The 21,878-nt window shown below is 41.9% G+C and overlaps 1 protein-coding gene across 5 annotated transcripts in view; it reads left to right on the top strand.

Moving 5' to 3' along the window:
* The window catches only part of FMNL2 (formin like 2), a 332,517-nt gene that overhangs the window by 285,300 nt on the left and 25,339 nt on the right, over positions 1 to 21,878 (top strand). For all 5 annotated transcript variants that reach the window (XM_069577505.1, XM_069577507.1, XM_069577506.1 and 2 more), the window contains 6 exons: positions 9,180 to 9,254; positions 13,778 to 13,888; positions 16,692 to 16,841; positions 18,835 to 18,936; positions 20,854 to 21,166; positions 21,515 to 21,727. In XM_069577505.1, the coding sequence (XP_069433606.1) occupies positions 9,180 to 9,254; positions 13,778 to 13,888; positions 16,692 to 16,841; positions 18,835 to 18,936; positions 20,854 to 21,166; positions 21,515 to 21,727 (964 nt within the window). The remainder of the gene's footprint in view (positions 1 to 9,179; positions 9,255 to 13,777; positions 13,889 to 16,691; positions 16,842 to 18,834; positions 18,937 to 20,853; positions 21,167 to 21,514; positions 21,728 to 21,878) is intronic.

The following is a 21,878-nucleotide window of genomic DNA, read 5'->3' as shown; positions in this document are numbered from 1 at the left end:
GAGATTACAGCATGTCAGGCATTCTAGGACGAATTTGTCTAATTAGGCAGATTGACTAAGTCTGATTCTCCCTGAACCTGGGGAACGTATGTGCTAATAGACCATGCAGGAGAAAACAGTTTCTGTATTTCTCTCATATTCTTGCTTGGAATCTGACATTGACTTGGCTTTGAGAAGAAAAACCTGGTCTTCTAATGAGCCTCCACATGACACCCCAGAGACATCCAGAGAACAGTAAGGGATTGCTTCAGTGTAACCTGCTAAATGCCAGGGATTGTACCTCGCCTTGTTAACCATAAAAACTGAAGGGAAGTCTTTTATTTTTCTACCTCGTAAACTAATGGAGGGCTCTTTTCTGCATAGAAGACCGTATCCTGTCTCTGAATGGTTTGACTTATCTTCATGGAGAGATGGCATATGGGTTGTTCTTTATATGGTGTGGTTGATTGCCGTATGTTAATGTGCAGCAAAAGCGCTTTATGTAGGGTTCTTATTTCCTCATATAGAATATTAAAAAGGTGCCTATTCAGGGGTTGAGACAATAAAATAATACTTTTTATTGCATTATCAGCTCCCCTGGTGGCTCAGATGGCTGAGCCATCTAAGTGACCTCCCTGGTGGCTCCTGTCTGCAATGCGGGAGACGAGGGTTCGATCCCTAGATCTGGAAGATCCCCTGGAGAAGGAAATGGCGTCCCACTCCAGTATTATTGTCTGGGAGATCCCATGGACGGAGGAGCCTGGCAGACTATATAGTCCATGGGGTCACAGAGAGTCAGACATGACTGAATGACTTCACTTTAAAACTTTATTGCATTATCAAGGATATTCTTAAGTGAAACTGTATTAAAAAAAAAAACTGAGAATGCATGGCTGTGGTGAATACAATGATTGCTCACATAATTTGTTGCCACTGCCTTGATTTGTATAAGTCACCAGTAATTTCATTCATCTCTCATTGCTTTTGTACCACCAGTGCAAGTGTTAATTCTGTGAAAAAGGTAAGTAGCACCTTAGTATTACTGTACAAATAGTTTTGATCTCACAAACCCTGGAATAGGGCCTCAGGAGCCCTCAGTGTTCAAAGACCCCACTTTAAGAACTGCTGCCCAAATCTGTAATCTCCTGTCATCTTTGACTTGGTGGATGTGGTGACCAGAGGCTAAAGCAGGGTCTTCCTGATGAAGACCCAGAATTGGGGCAGAGCACAGAAGAAAGTAGAAGAGACCGTGAAATGAGAGTTAGGTAGGAGCAGCGGATAAACTTCAGGCATTTGCCTGTTTGTGGACTGAGGTCTTTGATCTAGCAAGCAAAGAGTCCTTGTCTTCAAGGGCTCTGAGTTCTTAGCACATCTTTGTTGAATTTAATTTGATTTGTTGTGATTCAGGCAAGAGGATAGCTTGGGTTGGCGTCTGCCTCCTAAGCAGGTCCCATGGTCTGTGGTGGGCATGTCACAGGATTGACACAGCTCCTGCCATGTGCTGTTGCTGTGGTTCAGCGAACATGTGGTGACCACTAGAAAGGTGTCATTGTGTCCCTCTCGTTCCCCCTGCCCACCTCACTTGACCAAATTGTGTATATGTTCAAAGAGCAAAGTTGAGAGGGAAAATGAATGGGATAAAGCATAGAGTTAGACTTTTTTCTACTATCAGGGGATCTGACTGGCTAGTTGTCCCAGAAATGACTAGAGGCCTTTGCCATTTGCCAGTTTAAAAAAGCCCATCATTTTAAACAATTGGAAGGTATTTTGGTCTTCCCATGGGAATAGAAGCCTTGAAAGAATCTGTATCATTACTGATGACCAAGAGATGTGAGTCTTGCAAGTGAAACCAGAGAATTTCAAGTCCGACATTAGAAATATTCCTGAAAGATGTCATTGATGAGGAATTGTATGGTGGAGCCTCACTCTCTAGAATATAATGAAGGCCATCCTTTTTTTAAGAGGAGCAATAAAAATGCATTTCTCATTTAAGGTGTGGTGTGTCAACAAGTCGTCCTCTGGGGATTTTACTAGCCCTTTGCTTCTATGTCAGGATTCTTTGTTCAGTACTGCAACATATGTGCATGGGAAGTGAAAGAGTCATCTGGATGCTTTGTGTGCCTGGTGCCAAACATCTGGGTATTTGGAAACATCTGGAAAAGTGACTGAAGTTTTCACGAGGGTGTTCAGCATTATGTGGATGAAACCGCTGGTTCATAATCAGACATCTGCCAACCCAAGGTTGATTATAAATGTTTCATTAATTTATGAGGAAGGAAGGTTGGTCGATTGTACAGTACACTGTTGTTTGACTTTCACTAGTTTTTATTGCAGTGGAGTGATATCAGGTTGTTGCATTTCAGAACGTTTCAGTCTGATGAACATTTCCACTTTTAAATTCCAAGGAGAGGGGAGAGCCAGCAGCAGGTCAGAGTGGTCGGCTGCTGTCACGGCAGCCATTTGGTGTCTGTGTTTGAAATGTCTAGTCACCTCAGGGAAGAGATACTAGACGCTCACAACCACAGAACACCCCAGAAAAGTGGTTTTGTTGGGTCACCATGGTGTCAGTAATCCATGGACTGCTCGCGCTCTCAACAGAGAATAAGAGATGCTTTCTCCTAGGTCTAACGAGGCATTAACTGTTTACTTCATGTGACCCCAAGAAGAAAACGAAACTTTTGTTCCTGGGCAGGCCTTGAGAGGGGTAGTCTAACTGTCATAGTAGCCTGTGCTTTTAAAAGAGTGCCTTTCTGTGGGGAGCCCTGCAGATCACAGGGGCCTATTGTGAGAAGAGAAAAAGAAAGCATTGAGGCAGGCACCAGGCAACAGAGCAAGGTGGAAACACTTAAGCGAGAGGCCTTTAATTTTTATACAAGTAACCTAGAAGCATATTTTATATCCACCTCATAAGTCAGGCCGCAGTCTGGCTGTAGACTTGGCGTGGTTTTCTGGGAGCTATTGCTGGGGGAAACCAAAGATAGTCTCTGACCTTGATGGGGACGGAGAGGTGGCTGAAAGCTGGCAGTCTGCTCATTGCAACATCTGGCTAGCGAGATAATATTCTTCATTCTAAAGCTTTTGTAAAACCATCTTTTCTCCATGATTAGCTTCTAGGGAAATCACACCCTAAACTCTGTCCACCCTTAGAGATGCTTTAAGCCACTGTCTCTTTTGCATCCAGGGCCTCCGGTTTGTCTAAATGATCTGGAACACTCTTCAGAAATGTCCTGCACAGATGTTGGAGGACAGAGTTAAGTTGTTTTTTTGGCAGGGGCTATGTTTTTGCTTCAAAAGTGAAATGGATCTGGCTTGCCTCGGGTGTGGCCATTTGTGTCTGGTCGGGGCAGGATTTATCCACTTCATAAGCAGAGTGAGCCTGATGCCATGAGATGGTGCTTTGGCCTTCCAGCTTGGTACTCGGGGGCCTGCAGAGCCGAGAGCATCTCTCTGAAGTTGGTTTGTGTAGAGTTTCCAGGCCAGTCAGCTTGGGAATATCATGTTCTGTGGCCATGCCTAGGTTAGCTTTAGAGCTTCAAGATACCGAATGGGAGAATTTTTTTTTCCAACTTTTATTAGCAATGAAAACTTTCAGTGAAACATTTTCCCCTGGGAATAAATCTTACCAGGCAACGCAGTATGATACAGAATTAATAAACAAGGATGGGAGTCTCAGGAACTTCACTTGTGCTTTCTTCCTGTCCCTGATGGGCCCCCATCCCTGGGTACATTCCCCTTGCACTGCCAGTTGTCTGCATGCTCAGTGCTGTCCAGCTCTGTTGAGAGTCCATGGACTGTAGCCCACCAGGCTCCTCTGTTCATGGGATTTTCCAGGCAGGCATACTAGAGTCCGCCATTTCCTTCTCCAGGGGATCTTCCTGACCCAGGGATTGAACCCATGTCTCCTTCATTGACAGGTGGATTCTTTACCACTGAGCCACCCAGAAAGCCCAAAGTGGGAGATCCATCCCTGGGTGGGCATCACTGTAACCTTTCATGCTTCCTAAAAAAAAAGATTTGACAACCAACAATATAATCTAAAGCTCTTTAATCAATGTATGTGAAAACCAAATTCCAGGGGGGTTCATGGAATTGTCCAGGCTCACAGTAGCTTAGAAATGGTACTGACTTATAACCTAGGTTTTATGGTCTCCTGTTTAATACTCCACAGACCTATTTCTCATGTCCTATCACCCTCACCAGTGCTAGAGCTTAAAGGTGCAAAGAGGGCTGCTGTGTTAGGCAGGACCCCACAGGGATGGGTAGGTGATGCCTGTGTTCAGAGTCAAGTCTGGGGTCGATCCCAGCCTGAGTGCTTTCTCCTTACACAGTGTTAATCAGGGTCAGTGAATTTATTCACATGGGACTGATTTATAAATGACTTACACACGAAGATGCCTTTTAAGTATACAGCCGAGTATGTGCTTTTCCAGAGTGTATACTTTTTTTCTGCCTTGTTGACTTCTTATCTGGCAGCCCTGCTGTAGAAGTCTAATTCCTGATGGGATAGGCTTCTCTCCATCTCTGCCTTCTATGCCTGTGTCTCTTAAATTCACTTCCTACCCTCTCTACTCTGGGGGCTGTGTGTTTTTGATGGAAGGTGTCAAAGTTAGTGGGGAAATGAGAAATACCAGTGAATAGAAAAGTCAAGAAATGACAAGTTTCAGTTGCAATAGTACAACTGTTTTACTTGGAAGTTTTCACATTGTCTGGTCTTTGTTGGCAGATGGAAGTTATATGCAGCAGTTTATAATGTGCAGTAACATATACATGCAAACATGCGCCTGGCTGTCCTGTACATCTTGATGAAGCCCTCGAGAGCATCCTCACGAAGGCTGTTGTAGATTTGGAAAGTAACTGGGGATCAGTGTTTCGTTCCTTTCATCCTCACCAGTTTTCTAAATGAGGCCAGTTTCAAAGGAGAGAAGAGGCATGTTCAGCCATGATGATCTTATTTGAACCAAGTTTGCAGGGGTGGTCCAGATGTGAGCTGTAGGAGCTATGACAACTTTCCTTTGATGTAGAACACGACTTTTACCAACCTTCCCCAAACATGTCTTCCCATTTCCTGTGGGATTGTAGTATACTCTGGTTTAATGATTGCTAAAGGAACATAGAAACAAATGTGAATCTGGTTTGCACGCTTCCTTTTTTTTCCAGCAGGAACGAAGGGGTCCTCGAGAATCCTTGTTCCTGTGGAACAAATGTCAGAAGGTGCCGCCCTGAATTCATTAGCTGAGATCGACAGCAGAGCACTGTAGCTAAACTTTTACAGAGAGTGACATGGTGGGGCTGATGGGGAGCCCTTCTAGTTCTTCCACTGGGTGAGGAGAGTGGTCAGTCTTCTGTGGTTTCTCCAAGTCGGCATCTATGTTGACAATGTGTTGTTTGGTGCAGTGGGATCCTTTGCACCCATTTCCAAGGAGCTATAAGTTGGAAGACATTTAAGTCTATTATTTTTAAAGAGTAAAGGTATTTAATACTTTTGTTTCATAACACATGTTCTCAGCATGGATTTGTCTGTTGACAGAATGAAGAATTTCTAAGGAAAGGCATATATTCAAGCCTCCTCTTAATAGCTATTTCGGTCCAGTCTACCAGTCTAGTACAATGACTTTTCAGATCTTTATTCAGCTGAAAATTAATATAATATTTCTTGTTCTGAAGTTGATCCCATATTTTTTTATTAACAATCTGGGTAGCTTTGCTGTCCACATGTGCTTTCCTCAGCTGTATAAAATCTACTTTCTTAATGCCCTGGACACAATCTCTGATTATTTGGGAGTTGGCTTATTATTCATTGTATCCATGCAGGGACAGTGGGCCAATCCCTGCTTCATTCCTGTGATACCCAGTTATAATAATTGTGTTTATGTGTAGTTAAATTGGAAGTTGAATAAGTTGTGGAGTTAATGATGTAGCTGTCCAATTTACAACTGGGAGTAAAAAAGGATGAGGCTTTAATCAGCTAGTCTAATACCGAATAAGCCACTGGTCCCAATTGCTGGTCCAACAATTATGAGTCCTTTTTAAAGACACCAATTCCTAGTTCTGTCCATGGAGATTCTCATTCAGTGTGTCCTGGTGTAGACCTTAGGAATTGTCCATTTTCAGAAGTTCCATGGGAGATTCTGGTGCATGGTTAATTGAGTGCATGCCCGATGTAATGATTGTGCTTCTTAATGATAACATTTTCCATCTCTGTTGGTGTCTCAGATGATTCTGAAATGCTTTTACTATCATCTTAAATGGAATATATTTTTCTGAACATTCTGGGCTGTGTGAGAGCAGGAACATCAGGCTGGCAGTTGGAAACCTGGTTCTTGTCTCTGTGTGGATGTTTTATCACGCTGGAGATATTTGGTCTGTTTAGGTGGCAGTCTCATTCACAAATTGAGGGCACCAGGTTCCCCAAGGTACTTTCCAGATTTCTGACAGTCTTTGATTTGGAAGATTTTGCCCTGCTAGGAATTGTCTTCGTCATCACTGTTCACTGAGGGTTGCTGCCTCTCCTGGTTCAGTGAGTGCTGAGCTGCTCAACAGAGCATTGCTCACAGCCTGCTTCTCAGGAAAACTGGCAGCTGTCCCCACGTCCAGAACCACCTCTCTTCCTTTCTCCTGTCACTGCATGTCACTGAGTTCAAGTTTGCTCTGCTCACCATACGACAGGGTAATGAATCTGAGAGACGAGGTGTTGCAGCACGGAATACGACTTTATTCAGAAAGCCGGCTGACCAAGAAGATGGCAGACTAATGTCTCAGAATAGCCAGCTTGTTGGGGTCTGGATGCCAGGTTCTTCTATGGATCAGAGATGGGGAGGGAGGTGAGGAAACAAAGTAAACAGGCCATTAGTCTTGAAGGTATCTCCTAGAATGGCAGCCTCAGGCAGGGGGATGTGTGAGTTCCTTCCTTCCTCCCGTCTACAGGTGGACAGGGTTCTGAACAAAGACGCTGTAACAGTCAGGTAGAAAGGGAGGATTCTCTAAGGCAGGCTGTTATGTGTAGTTATAACAAAAGCAATGGAGACCAAGTCAAAGAAATAGTTCCAGTGTGGAGTCAGAATTGACTTCTCCCTGCAACATATCCACCTCCCAAAACAGATGAAAGTAAACTGTCCTACTGGGAAGCAAGTTCTTATGTTGAGGTTTCTCTTAAGGAAAATTCAAGTTGTAATGCTGACTTTTTCTATACCATGTCTTGGAAGTTTTTACCAACTGGGCTTTTTTTGCAGCCTAGGAACACTTGCGTCTTGGAGCACAAGATGTGACTGATGTCATGGTTTAGGGAGCTGATCCTGCACTTCCGTATCCCCTTCAATAAGCCTTAGTTTCCCAGAACTTGTGGTATATGCTCTAGAGAGTCTGGTGGGCCCCAGGGCAGAATGTGACTTCTTTTAAATCTCTGGTTCTCAGCCTTTGCAGAGCATCAGAATGGCCTGTAGTACTTTTCAAATGTACCCACCCAAGTCACACCAGCCCTGCCTGGGCCCCCTGACTCGGGCTTTCTAGGGTGGGATTGGACACACATGTATATCTTTTAAAGGTTCCACTTTAAACTCTCCCTTCTGGAGCCTGCTTTTCTTCATTCTGACCTGGCCCATGCACTGTTCCTGTGTCTTCTGTAATTATTTTTTTTGTTAAAGTGGGTATAGATAAATGAGGAGTTGTCATCAGAATATAGTAAACTGTGGTCTAGTCTATTGAGAAAATTAACTCACGATGAGAAAAGAAGTTTTTCAGAGGGGAGGGAGTCTACTGAGCATTCCTAGCACACAGTTAAGGCACAGGAACCACTAGTAAAGATTAACCCTTGTCCCTGTCTACAGAGATCTGAAGGTTCTTGTTTTATTGTAAAACATCATGGGGAGCAGTAGTAGATCATTCACTGTTTCATTAAGAATATTTTAACATAATATCTTGTTTATCCTCTTTTCAGTGCAATTCAGCAAATATTGAGAATTTACAACATGCTTAGCACTGTTCTAGATGCTGAGGATAGAGTAGGGAGCACAACATAAAATTCCTGCCTTCACTTGACACACTCTTCCCCAAAGTGTGTGTGTGTGTGTGTGTGTGTGTGTGTTTGTACATGCATCAATTTAACATGACAGAACTAAATGGCTGCATTATAGCATTATGAAATATAATTTTAGGAGAAATCTTTAGGATTGGCCTGATTATTTCTAAGATCACAAAGGGAATCAGAAAACTAAGCATGTGAAACCTGAATTAAATTCACAAAATATTAATACCAGAGACTGTCTTACTGTCAACAAGGAGTCCGTGTGTGTTCAGGTAGCAATTTTCTGAAGGTGTAAGGAAATAAACTAGTGGATTTAGGACTTTGCTCCAAAAACAAAAAGGCAAGACAAAGACACTGAAAGAATTAAAGCTCATCTTTTGATTTTGGGCACAAGTCTCCAGGTTGTTGTCATTTGGTACAAATCTTTCTTTGTGTTTTTAGCTCCATGTTTTTAATTTCCCGTATATGCAGAATACGTTGGGACTTTGGAGTTCACAGCATTTTATCTGCTTATTTCACCTGTTCAGCAGAAGCATTCATTTGCGCTGAATGCATGTCTTTCAGGCCTCTGGAATGCTGCTTCACAAATGACTGCAAAATTCTGTCCTCATCTTGAAGGAATTAGATAGCTTCCTAAGTTTTTATGTAGTAGTTTATGCTTAAAATTATTATGATAGAAATAAAACCAGTATTGTAAAGCAATCATCAATAAATTAAAAATAATTATTAGGCATGTTAGACATGATATACACATTTTGAATCTGCTTCTCAAGGAATTTAAATACAAAGTTATGAAAAATCTGTTAGCATGTCTGTTTCAAAAGTACTTTTGTGAAAAGGAAAAGTGTGGTCATTTTTTTAAAAACCATAACCAACATTCTGGGATTGTGAATGCCAGCTAAAAAGATGCGTGCAACAAAAAAAGTGACCAGTGAAAGAAGAGCACATTTGGTATGGATTTCAAGCCATGAAGAGAACAAGTAAGAGAAACAGAGGATGAGCTTTGGTGCTGGCTCATGTTGCTGCTTGTGCATTAACTAACAGGAGAGAAGTAAATAGCGTGTGAGAGGGGGATAAAATAGATGTTCTGGAAATAATTATTAGTGCTAAAATTTCTGCATCTAATTTTGGAGTGCTTACTTTTGGAATTTCACATGCACAATGATAATGTGTGTTTCAGGTTTGTGGAGAAAAACAACGCTTTGAGAAGCTGATGGAACATTTCAGGAATGAGGACAATAACATAGATTTTATGGTGAGTTATTTCAGTGCTACATTCAATAAAGCCAAGTCAGATTTAGCAGTTATTTCTTAAATCCACTTACATTTATATATTATGTATATGTATGTATTATAATGTTACAAAGGATAGGAAATAATTTTATATGCTATAGATTCAAATTTTACTTGCTCTCTTCGTCTGTGTTTGACCTTTATGGCATTTATCTCCAGGTTTTGTTTTGTTTTGTTTTGTTTCTATCATAAAGGCCAAAAGTATTTATTGGTTACAGTGCTTTTCTTGACCCTTGAACAATGCAGGGGGTTGGGGGCTCCAACCCTCCTCACAGTGGAAAACCCTCCTGTTAACTTACAGGAGGTTATGTGGTTACTCTGGTTACGTGGTGTCACATCTGCAGGTTCAACCAACTGTGGGTCATGTGGTACCTAGTCTTCATTATTGAAAAAAATTTGACCTGCACAGTTCAAACACATCTTGTTCAAGAATCAGCTGTGTTTATAGCATAAAGGGGGAAGCCATGCATTTGTGAAAAGGAAGTTAACAGTTGGCGCAAATGCCTGCAGGAGCCAGCTTGAGCAGTCAGTGGTGGTGATGGTTTAGTCACTAAGTTATGTCCGACTCTTGTGACCCCATGGACTGTAGCCCACCAGGCTCCTCTGTCCATAGGATTTTCCAGGCAAGATTACTGCAGTGGGTTGCCATTTCCTTCTCCATGGGATTTTTCCCACCCAGGGATTGAACCCGGGTCTCCTGCCCTGCAGGGAGATTCTTTACCAGCTGAGCTGCCAGTGACGCCCTGAGAAGTCAGTAGTGCTGCATAAGAATCCTTAAACTAGAGACCAGGAGCGCTGGACCATTGTGCCTTTGCACACCCCATCCAGTGGCCTTCTCTAGACTGCTCTCCAACACTGAAGTGCTTTGATTTGTAGGCCTGGTAGTATATATCCCCAAATGAACACACAGCAGTGATTTTGTGTTTTCCTCCTTTGATTACCAACTCTAGTAATTCTCTGAGACTGTGATGGTATTACACCTCTCCTTAGTGGGGTAAATTGCATGTAAGAACATGCGATTCAGCATCATAACTGTCATCCTCAGGGACAAAAAGCAAAAGATTCTGAGCACCTCTGAATCTATGTACCTAAGTCTTAATCCTAGACTGAAGGTAGACTCCAGTGTAGAGGATTTCCAGAGCCAGGTCACCCCCGAGTATACCCAGGTCTGCTTTCTTTGACCCAGTCTATTTGACCTCAGGATCTTCTGGACCCAGGAGTTCCTTTACTGGGGCTTAATTTCCCAGATCCCATCTAGCCTGGAGCAGATAGCCTGTTCACTTCTTCTGTTGTCAAGTTTTCCAAAACCTATGCTTGCGATGCTTAGGCAGTTTTCATTTGAATTGCTTCAGTGGTTATAAAACATGGACTGTAGCTTTGCAGATTTCTAACCCTTTTTATATGAAAGATGTTTTCTGGGTCCTCAAATTTCATATGCATCCTAATCCTTGGCCCTTTCCCAAAACAGTATTGGTTGAAGTCTTTTATAGAGGTTCTCTGCTCCATAAAGCATATGTATATATACTTTTTAAAAAGGTAAAAAAATAAATTTGAAACAAGGAATACTTTTACATTGACTTTTATGTTCTTGTTTGGATTTTTGTTGGAGTGTTTAAGGCCCTGGTGACAAAGATGTAAAGAAGCTGTGCCCTTGCTCACGTGACCAGGTTCTTTCCTCTGCCTTCATAGGAGGAACTTGTTCATTCCTTTAGAGTTGAGGTTGCAAACTGGAGCCTCCAGGCTGAAGCCAGCATACATACAGACTTGTGAGTTTAGTCTGACAGTGATGTCCTTGCATTTAAAAAATTGGAAATTTTGGCCTGAAAATACAGATTTGTAGATTTTCTTGAGAATTAATAAGTTCTGGTAACGCTTGGTCCCTGTTCTTACAGAGTATAAGCTGCTGGTGCCAAGTAGTCCCTATTCCTTAAGTCTGAAGGTAACCGTGCCAATTTGTCACAGTCCACACCATTCCTTATTGTATTACACATGGCCCACTTCACTCATTTATCATACATACCAGATCCCTCTGCCATTTGAGGTTCTACTGAAATTATAAATGGTGTTAAGCCCTTTAGAACACCTGCACTGTTGGCAAATGAGAGCGTATTTCCTGTCAGTTCATTTATTCATACATATATATGCATTGGGAGTCTTATTTCAGTGCTGCTAGTATATCGGTACTGTGTGCTCAATTCATGTGCCATCTAGCAAATAGTTGCCTCTTAGGCATATCATAACACTCAATAGATCATTTAGACCTGCTTTCAGAAGAGTAACAGAAAAATGCCAAAATCCAACCATATTTTTTTTCCAGATGAGGCTTTTCATAAACTGTCTTGGGAATGCAATTAAGTTGTCAAACCTCCCAAACAACATATTCCCTTAAGACATAATATACATGCTTCAGATGTTGCACAAGACCTTTCTAAGTATTTTTTGGTGGGCATAAGAAAACAAAAAAGTGACAAAATTAGCACTTGAAGTAATTTTTTTTAGTAAATCAGAACAGAATCCCGTGTAACCTAGAGAGCTGACATGTCTTCCACAGATACTGGGGGATAACATACACTCACAGAATCTAATTCGATAAACAATACTTTAAACAAGGTAAAGGAAGAAGGGCTTGGGGAAGAGAGGAGGGTGAAGCAGTTTGCAGAGTAGATGTGAATCTGGACCCCACTGTCACGCCTCCTTTCAAGTCTCTGGCTGGTTATAGAGGGAGAGCATCAGAGAGAGATTTTCCCTGTAAACACACCGACTGTCCCTACCTGAAAATACAATAGCTACGTTAAACTCTGTTTCTGTTGTATACTAAGCAGGGGACAGGTTTTCTCTGTGGCAGATAAGAGCCACTGATGCAGTTGTGGGAAGAAAGTAGCAAGTCCAAGACTTTCATGGAATAGAAACTGGTTGGTTGTTTAAAATGGGAAAAGGGATCAGATGTTCTGTTGCTCTTCTGTTGGTATGGTGGGTCCCCCAGTACAGTTTTAGAAGAGATTACCCTGGGATTGCAGATGACTTAAATGTTCTTCATTGTAATAGTTGTTACTTTTTTACAGTGTACCTATAGTGACTTAGGTTGTTCTATATGTCTATAAGACTTCTTAAAAATACCTTTACTGAGATGTAACTGGGGCTTACTTGGTGGCTTGGAAGGTAAAAAATCTGCTGCAATGCAGAAGACCTGGGTTTGACCCCTGAGTCAAGAAGATTCCCTGGAGAAGAGAATGGCAACCCACCCCAGTATTCTTGCCTGGGGAATCCATGGACAGAGGAGCCTGGCGGGCTACAGTCCATGAGGTCACAAAGAGTTGGACACGACTGAGCTATAACTAACATACCATCCAACTTACACATCTAAATGTGCAGTTCAGTGTATTTTTAGTGTATTCCTAGGGTTGTGCCATCATCACTGCAATCTAAAGTAGGACATTTTGTTGCCCCTCAAAGAATTTCTGTACCCGCTAGTTATTTTTCCCACCCCAAGTCCTAGGCAACTATTAACCTACTGACTGTCTACACATGTGCCCATTCTGAATATTTCACATGAATGGAATCATAATGTACATGGTCTTTTGTGTCTGGCTTTTTTTTTTCCTTAGCACAATGTTTTCAAGTTCACTCATGTTGTAGCACGTGTAGGACTTCATTTTTTTCATTTTTGTATAATATTCTACTAAATGCATATATCACATTTAAAAAATCCATCCATTCATGGACATTGGGATTCTTTTTGTTTCCCCTACTGTTTAGTTATTATGAATAATGCTACTATGGCCATTTGTGTACCTATTTTTATCTGGATATATTTTTTCATTTCTCTTGATTATGTATCTTGAAGTGGGATTGCTGGGTAACACAGTAACTCTGAATAGCATTTAGAACAACTGTCAAGCTTTTCAAAGTTGGCTGCTTGACAGCAGTTTATATCCCCATCAGCAGTGGATGAGGGTTCCAGTTTGTTCATGTTTTGTCAACACTTGTTATTGTGGTATTGATTAAAGCCATCGTAGGGGCTATGAAGTGATATCTTATTGTGGTACCAGTCTTCATTTTTGCACGTTAAAATTTTTTTTCATTGAAAAAATAGTTCTTTTAAAATTAGTTTATTTTTAATTAGAGTGTAATTGCGTTATAATGTGTTACTTTCTGCTATACAACAACGTGGATCAGCTGTATGTATACATATACCCCCTTCTTCTTGAGCCTCCATCCCACCCTTCTAGGTCATCATGCAGCATCAAAGTGAGCTCCCCGTGTTATACAGGGACTTTTGCATTTTTAAAAATTATAAATTTTTTTTATTGTAAAATATTTTTAAAGATCCAGTGAAACAAAGGAAAAGCAAATTGAGCTTAGATAAATGAGGTAAATGAGCTTAGGTAAATGAGCTTAGATTTGTGAAATTGAAAGTATATGTCTATGATTACGCTGAGAAAATAAGTCTGGACCTCTTCTAACCTGTTGGCAATTTTATTTCAGGTGGCCTCTATGCAGTTTATTAATATTGTAGTCCACTCAGTAGAAGACATGAATTTCAGAGTTCACCTCCAATATGAATTTACCAAATTAGGCCTGGACGAATACTTGGATGTAAGTATAGCCATTAAGCTTTGTTCTAATATGAGACTTGGTTTATCATGGACCCTCAAAGATGCACTTCCATAATGACCAAAGATCACCTAAGGCTCTATGCAGTCAGGTGTTGTAGTACGAGTTAAAGGAACCCATCTGAGCGATGTGATCTGTCAGGGAAGCTGGATGCAGGCAGGTCTCCTGGGACCTGGCACTGTCTTCTGTCAACAGCATTCAGTGCCTCTTGGAGCCATGGTGCAGCTGTCCTCTGCTTTTGAGCTCTGTCTGGGTCAAGTCTTGCCGCACCCTTCCTCAGGTCTGTTGGGCACTGTGTGCTCTTAGTTTCTCTAGGGACTCCATCTGGGCAGGGGGAGCCAAATGAAGGCTACCATAAAGTGATGAATAAATGCTTACAGCATCAAAAAATAATGAGGAAATGGACACTAGAGACTTCCTTGTGTAGCTGTTACATTCTGCTTAAAGTGTTTGTGGCTTTAGAAATTCTGCTTTTAGTTCTTAGAAGAGAGAGCTAAAGTTTCTCTTTCTCTTGCTTCCTTGCAGAAGTGCTTAGCTGGTTCCCTGAAATTCTTCCCCTTAGGAGCAAAGTTGATGTGAAAATCATAAATAGACTTAAGTAACTGTGTGTACACAGATGTCCTTCGACACTTAGGCAGTTTTGTTTTCCCTTCTGCTTAAGGAATGATTCACCTGAATTTGAAAGACTGCTGGTGATAGGACAATAATTGTTGACCTCAGTTTCAAGGCTGTTTCTAAAAATGAAGAAAATAGAAGTAATTCCCTTGGACATGTCCAGATTTCATCTGGAGAGTTCATTGTTGTTAAGGGTGAAGCCAGAGAACTACACTGATGGTACCCTCAGTTTACTGAAAGGTAGAATCGCTGAGTTGGTTACTCTTGGGCTCATGGCCTTATTTCTCAGACCAGCTAGGCTGCCCTTGAGTAGACCGGCCTAATGTTGTCTAAAGACTCCGTTCAGGTTTGTTGTCATTGCGTTGCTCAGTCATATCTGACTCTTTCTTTGTGACTCCATGGACTGCAGCACACCAGGCTCACCTGGCCTTGACCATCTCCTGGGGTTGGCTCAAACTCATATCCATTGAGTTGATGATGCCACCAAATATATTATACTCTGTCACCCCTTCTCCTGCCCTCAATTTTCTCATTGGGTCTTTTCCAGTGAGTCAGCTCTAAGCATCAGGTGGCCAAAGTATTGGAACTTCAGCTTCAGCGTCAGTCCTTCCAATGAATATTTAGGATTGATTTCCTTTAGGATGGACTGGTTTGGTCTCCTTGCTGTCCAAGGGTCTCTCAAGTGTCTTCTTCAGCACCACAGTTCGAAAGCATCAATTCTGCATCACTCAGCTTTCTTTATGGTCCAACTCTCACATCCGTACATGAGTACTCAGGTGGAACTATGAAAGATTTCCATTGAAAAGTTTGTTTAAATATCTTTCCTGTTAAAGATCCACTAATATATTTGACAGCACATTGTATTCAATATTTTTTTCCTGCTTTGAACTAGGGTTCATCTATTCTCTTTCTCTGCACTCTCTGAAGTAGCAATATTTGAGTGAAAGTTGGGTGTATTCCTAATGGTGTTTTGGGTTCAGTTTTGTGATGGCTGCACAGAGCTCATTTCAGGCTACAGGATATGACAGGTAGTGACATCAGCACCTGTTACTCACTGTGAATCTTGTGAAGAATCCCACTAAGCTGCTGCTTCATTTCTTTTCTAGACTTTGCCCTTATTCAGAAATTTTTTTCTTTTCTGACTCGTAAACTAAGATAGAACATATTCTCTTCGAGACAGGTAATATGTAGAATTCTAGATTAGACCCAGGAGAAAAATCCATTTTCCTGAGACTTTATTTGTAGAGTAGAATTCCTCTTAAAAATGTAAGATTGTTTCCAAAACTCTGTTTCTCTAACTTCCTGGCTTGTTGGTACTGAACCTTGATAGATAGAAGTGGTTATATGAATAATATAAGCATATAATAAATGCTTCATTAGTTAACAAAAACCCAGCCTTGAAAGTCACCATTCAGTAACGGTCTAGTGGCATCATCCATGTGCCAGATATTATTGTAACCACTCACTTGCTCCCCAGGGAGAGACATGAATTACAGTACTTGTGAAAAAGATGGACTGATTCATTACTCGACCTCTAATTTTACCTTAGAGCTGGTTGACTTCCTTTGGGATGCCTGACCGTAGAATGCTGAGAATGGCAGAAAGCATCCTAATTTGTGCTTTGGGAGCCATGAGCTTCTCATGTTGGGCAAGTGTCTTAGTCATCTAATTATGGAGGATGGGTTCAAGCAATTAGTGCCAAAATAGTCCCCAAGGCTAAGATACTCTATCAGTGTCTTCCCGCCTCCCAGCCTCACCCCCAACCAGAACTATCATCACTACCTAGACAAGATACCACCCACTGTAATCTCTTCTACCACACAGATACCCCTTGGGGTTTATGTTACTTGTGACTGCTGTTCCCTTATGATTTTTCTATTTTCTTGATTTCACCTGCATCAAAAATGTTTTAGGTTGAAATATATCTGCATGGGAAATCTATCTACAGGAAAGATTAGGGGGAAATGTGTGTATATTTGGGAGAGAGTAAGCGCCAGAAAGTAATCTGATGATACCCTCTTAGATGATTACTCCAGAGTTCTCTTAAGGAGGATGAGATAGAAAACCCTCTCTTGGAAGGAACAAACGAAAATATGCACGCTGTTGGGTAACTATGTTCTATTTGACAGTTATGCTAACACCGTGTTCTCTTGCATTTTGTTTTTTTTAGAAGCTGAAGCACACGGAGAGTGACAAATTGCAGGTACAGATTCAGGCTTACCTGGACAACGTGTTTGATGTGGGAGCTCTTCTGGAGGATGCCGAAACCAAGAATGCAGCCTTGGAGAGGGTGGAGGAACTGGAAGAAAACATCTCTCATGTAACTACCTCTCAGAAAAGGAAAACTGGCTAACGTTTTGGCTAGGTGCAAAGCAGAGTAGATGTTAGCTTTATGGCTTTTATGACAGCAAACAGAAGGATGTGGAGTCTAGGAATGAGCTGCAACGTGAGCTAGAAAGCAACCTGAAGCCATTCTGGGCTCTTTCAAAGAAGGCAGATGTGCTACTTACAACTAAGTGAAACTCACTGTCTTGCCTTCATTCACTGCTCAGTTTTCTGCTGCACCCAGATTTCCCTTTTAGTTACAAGCACAGAAGCATTACAGGTTGGTTTTTTTTTTTTTTTTTTTTTTTTAAAAAAGGAAGATTGGCATTACCTGGGAGGAAATGCAACTCAAACATTTTGGTTTGGTGAAGTATTTTCTTCTGAACATGAGTACCTTGTACCAAATGTGTCCACGCAAGCCATGTACAGGCTGATCCAGTGACCTTATGATGTGGGTCTTCACCTTCTGCCTCATGGGTCCTTAGGTTCTAAATAGATTCATCACAATAGTAGAATTTTCAAGGAAATCAGCAAAATTTCCCACATAACCATTTCTTTCAAGGAGTGTCCCCTCAGTATGATGAAGAGGAATATGGTACTTCTTAAAAACCCAAACATTGTGAAGACCAGATTCTTTTGCTGAATTCTGATTGAAAGTGCCCTTGATTGTGAAATGAGTTGTGTCTCTTTGGAGAGATGTGGTTTCTCCTCTCTGAACAGTCCATTTATTTTCCCCTGCATTTCCTAGTATGTCTTCATATGTGTGTGCTCCATGTCATTGTTCCCTTTTCCCCATCTGTCTGAAAAGGGGAATTTTCGTGGTCAGGTTGTCAAAACCCTTCCCTTTATTAAGTGCTGTGCTGACTCAGTTGGCACCTGGCACCTGCTTGGGAGGAGAATTTACAGGCTCTTCCTTTTTTTTTTTTTTTTTCCTTTTTGTCTCGTCTCTCAAAATATGTATTGGTTTGGTCAAAAAGTTTGTTTGAGTTTTTCCGTAAGATGTTACAGGAAAACCCAAACGAACTTTTTGACCACCCCAATCTTGTGTTCTGAGCTTGGACAGCAGTAAATCCACTCTCCCTCCTCCTCATTTCTCTCTGATTTTCTTTACTTATTATTCTCAGTGAGATGTAAGGAATCAGAATTCACCCAGTTTTAGAGCCTTATGTAGTAACTGTTTCCTTGATGGCTCATCCCATGTTTCTCTGAAGCCTCAGCCAGCACTGCATGACCCTACTTAAATAGTCTGCTATTGTAGTAACCACCTGTTTATTTGAACTACCCCTCCAAAATGACTTTTATTATTGAAATTCCCCAGTGACTCAGTGGGTAAAGAATCTGTCTGCCATGCAGGAGACACAGGAGACATGTGTTCAGTCCCTGGGTCTGGAAGATCCTCTGGAGAAGGAAATGGCAACCCACTCCGGGATTCTTGCCTGGAGAATCCCATGGACAGAGGAGCCTGGTGGGCTATAGTCCATGGGGTCACAAAGAGTCAGACACGACTGAGCAACTAAGCATGTCCAAAATGTCTTTTATTTTTGCGATAATTTAGGTCAAAACAAGCAGTGGTATTTTTTCAACCGATAACTCAACAGAACCAACTTTTCTCAGTCAACAGTTTTCAAAACCTCTTGCCTAATAGCCCTTTCTTAGGGAGGGAAAGGTGACCAGTCCACCTCCCTCACCCACTCTTCTCTACCCTTGCTGGCCCCTGTAGAAATGGAGATTGATACACTATGTATGTGGAAGTACTAAGAGCTGACATGTGAGTTTTGTTAAGGGTCCCTTGTAAATGAATTCCTGTTAGAAACAAGTTTGTACTCAGGACCATCTTATAAATATTAACAATTTCAGAAAACAACTTGGGGTACACGTGCAGGACTCTGAGGGGCCCCTCATGTCTCTGAGCTCTGCTTTCTGAAAACCGAGGACCTGGTCAGAATGATCCTGTGTCATGACAAATCTTTCCTCTCGAAACTTGACAGTTGTCGGAAAAACTGCAGGACACAGAGAATGAAGCCATGTCCAAGATTGTGGAACTGGAAAAGCAGCTCATGCAGAGGAACAAGGAGCTGGATGTGGTTCGAGTAAGTGTGATGGTGGCAGCTGCTCCAGTGGGCACTGTGGGGAACCAGCTCTGGCTTCAGCCCAGGAGACAGAACCCTGATATGGTCACGGGCTTCCCAGGTGGCACTAGTGGTAAAGAAGCTGCCTGCCAATGCAAGAGACATGAGTACAGTTCCTGGGTTGGGAAGATCCCCAGGAGGAGGAAATGGCAACCCACTCCATTCTTTTGCCTGGAGAGTCCCATGGACATGGGAGCCTGGTGGGCTACAGTCCACAGGGTTGCAGAGTCGCATATGACTGAAGCAGCTTAGCACACACACACACATGGTCACAGCAGAGGGATGCATGGGTGTAGCGTATTTGCTGCAACCATTTCAGAGGTGAAACTTGAAAGTAACTCATAGTTAGAGTATGTCTTCATATGTGTGTGCAGTCAGATACCAGGGGTTCACTAGTTCCTTATCACAGGTTTTGGGAGCAACAATATTTTCCCATCTGGACAAGTCTGAGTGGATTCTGTAGATCACCCATTTGGCTGAAAAGAAAAACACAGCATGGATTTAATTCATGCCACTTGTTTATTTTTATTAGACCTTGCACTTCTTTGTATTTCTTTGCTTTGCTTCTGCTTGAAACCAGATTTGGTGGTTGCCTTGGAAATAGTGAAATCACAACACAGGCAAGACCTACTGGCATTCACCAAAAAAAAAAAAAAGAAAAAAGAGAGAGAAAAAAGGCAAAAGTAAAAGAAATCCATTTTATTATCAGATAATCCCAGTTGTTCTGCCTGGCTTTAGCATTGTTTTTATTTACAGGTTAGGTATTTATGGGGTACCATCCATGTGTTTGAACATAAAAACACCAAAATGCCTGGAAGGCTTTTAGGCAAATGGCTGGCTTTTGTGCCCCTGTTAATGACATGGCACATTTTATGCGATGGTTATCATGTCTACGTGCATTGCTTGATATTCTGACAGGTCCTACAGTTAACTCTAGGAAATTTGCTTTCTGGCACACCGTTGAGACAAAGTTGTAGCATATGGACTCAATTCAAGTTCAGACTCTCAGATTATTAATAATAGACAGGGTGTGAAGAATGTTTCCCTGCCTGCTAGAGGTTTGTGGTGAGAGATCACGTGAGTCAGGCCCAGAGAGTGACTTCCATAAAACCCTTTCACTGGAGCTTCTGTGGGCCCCTTAGAAAAGGAACCAGGACAGCCTTTGAATTAAAAGTCGTGACTTCTTTGTTTTCTGCTAAGAACCTAGACAGAAATAAGTAATTAGTGGAGGGCAGCACTGGACTGTTTTGTTCACTGCATTACCAGAGGGAAAATGTTACAACAATTGCTGTCCTGGACTGAGCTTGGTCAAGGGGGCATTGTGAAGGCCAGAGATATCCATTCAAAACAGTCAGCCCCTGGTTACTCATGACTGGATTATTCCATGATTTGCAGATTTTTAATCCCAGTCTGACTTCTATCCAAGTCTGATATAGGGACCTTTTGTCTGCTGTTAGCTGATATGTATCTAGGAGTTACAATTGAATTTTAACAGAACTAAAAGGAAAACATGCTGTACTACCAGAATACCCTCAGGATATTCCCAAGTCAACTATAAAATTATTTTTGGATTACCTCTGCCCTTTTCCTCTTCACCTGTGTGGAAAACTGACTTGGCTGTATTTATTAAAGGAAAGAACTACATTAACAGCAACAATTGCTAGAATGCATGCATTGCATGGATTACCAGTGAACAGTTGATAACAATGAGACTTTACAGGTTCTGGCTGAATTCCATAGATAGAAGTATCCTTTTCCTTTCTTCTTCTTCTTCTTCTTTTTTTTTTTCCATTTTCTTTACCTTCAGTTTGCCAATCTAATGCTAATACGTATGGATGTCACGTGAAGACAAACTCTTGACCATGGCCTCTTTTGCAGGAAATCTACAAAGATGCAAATACCCAGGTTCACACATTAAGGAAAATGGTCAAAGAGAAAGAAGAAGCCATTCAAAGACAGTCTACCCTAGAAAAAAAGATTCATGAGCTGGAGAAACAAGGGACCATTAAAATTCAGAAGAAAGGGGATGGGGACATCGCCATACTCCCTGTCGTGGCTTCTGGCACATTGCCCACAGGGTCCGAAGTGGCAGTGGGTAACTTCATGGGACCAGTAATGGGGGCCTCCTCCTCGGGACCCTTGCCTCCCCCTCCCCCACCACTACCTCTGTCGTCAGATGCACCTGAAGCAGGTAAGAAGCCTTGGCAGGAGAACTGAGGTCGTATTGGGATCTTTGTATTTCTTCTTTTACCCACTGTTAATTTATGTCCTCTGTCTGCTTTTGTGTGCATGCTCTTTTATTTACTTTTAAGAACTGTTTACATTTTGAGATTAAAGTTGTAAGTCTTTCATTTCATATGTTGTAGAATACTCCCCATTTGTCACTGAGGACATTTTGTAATCTGAAAAAAAAAAGAAAAACCCACCACATTTATCCTTTTCAGTGTTTTGTTTTCAGTTCCTTTATGTGCACATGGCATGTTGCAGGAGAAACCATTCCTCTGTTTTGAAAGCCCTTTTGTTTCTTTTCTTTTGTCAGTGCAAAATGGTCCAGCAACACCACCTGTACCACCCCCGCCTCCCCCTCCCCCACCTCCTCCGCCCCCACCCCCGCCTCCTCCCCCGCCCCCTCTCCCAGGTCCTGCAGCTGAGACCCTGCCTGCTCCTCCCTTACCACCCCCACCTCCTCCTTCTGCACCCCCGCTGCCTGGGACGTCTTCACCCACGGTGGTTTTCAACTCAGGATTAGCAGGTAAGAGCAGAAATTTAAGAACCAGATACTTAATACTGAGAGTCAGTTGTCTTACCTCCAGAGAGTTAGAGGCATTCTTTTCAATTCCAGGTCTCTTCTGAAATCACGTGTCTCCTCTTAATGTAAGACCATTCATTTCTACTGATACAGC

The sequence above is a fragment of the Ovis canadensis genome, chromosome 2, assembly GCF_042477335.2.
Source record: "Ovis canadensis isolate MfBH-ARS-UI-01 breed Bighorn chromosome 2, ARS-UI_OviCan_v2, whole genome shotgun sequence".
In the NCBI taxonomy this organism is placed as follows: domain Eukaryota; kingdom Metazoa; phylum Chordata; class Mammalia; order Artiodactyla; family Bovidae; genus Ovis; species Ovis canadensis.
This window is presented reverse-complemented; position numbering and strand designations above follow the sequence as displayed.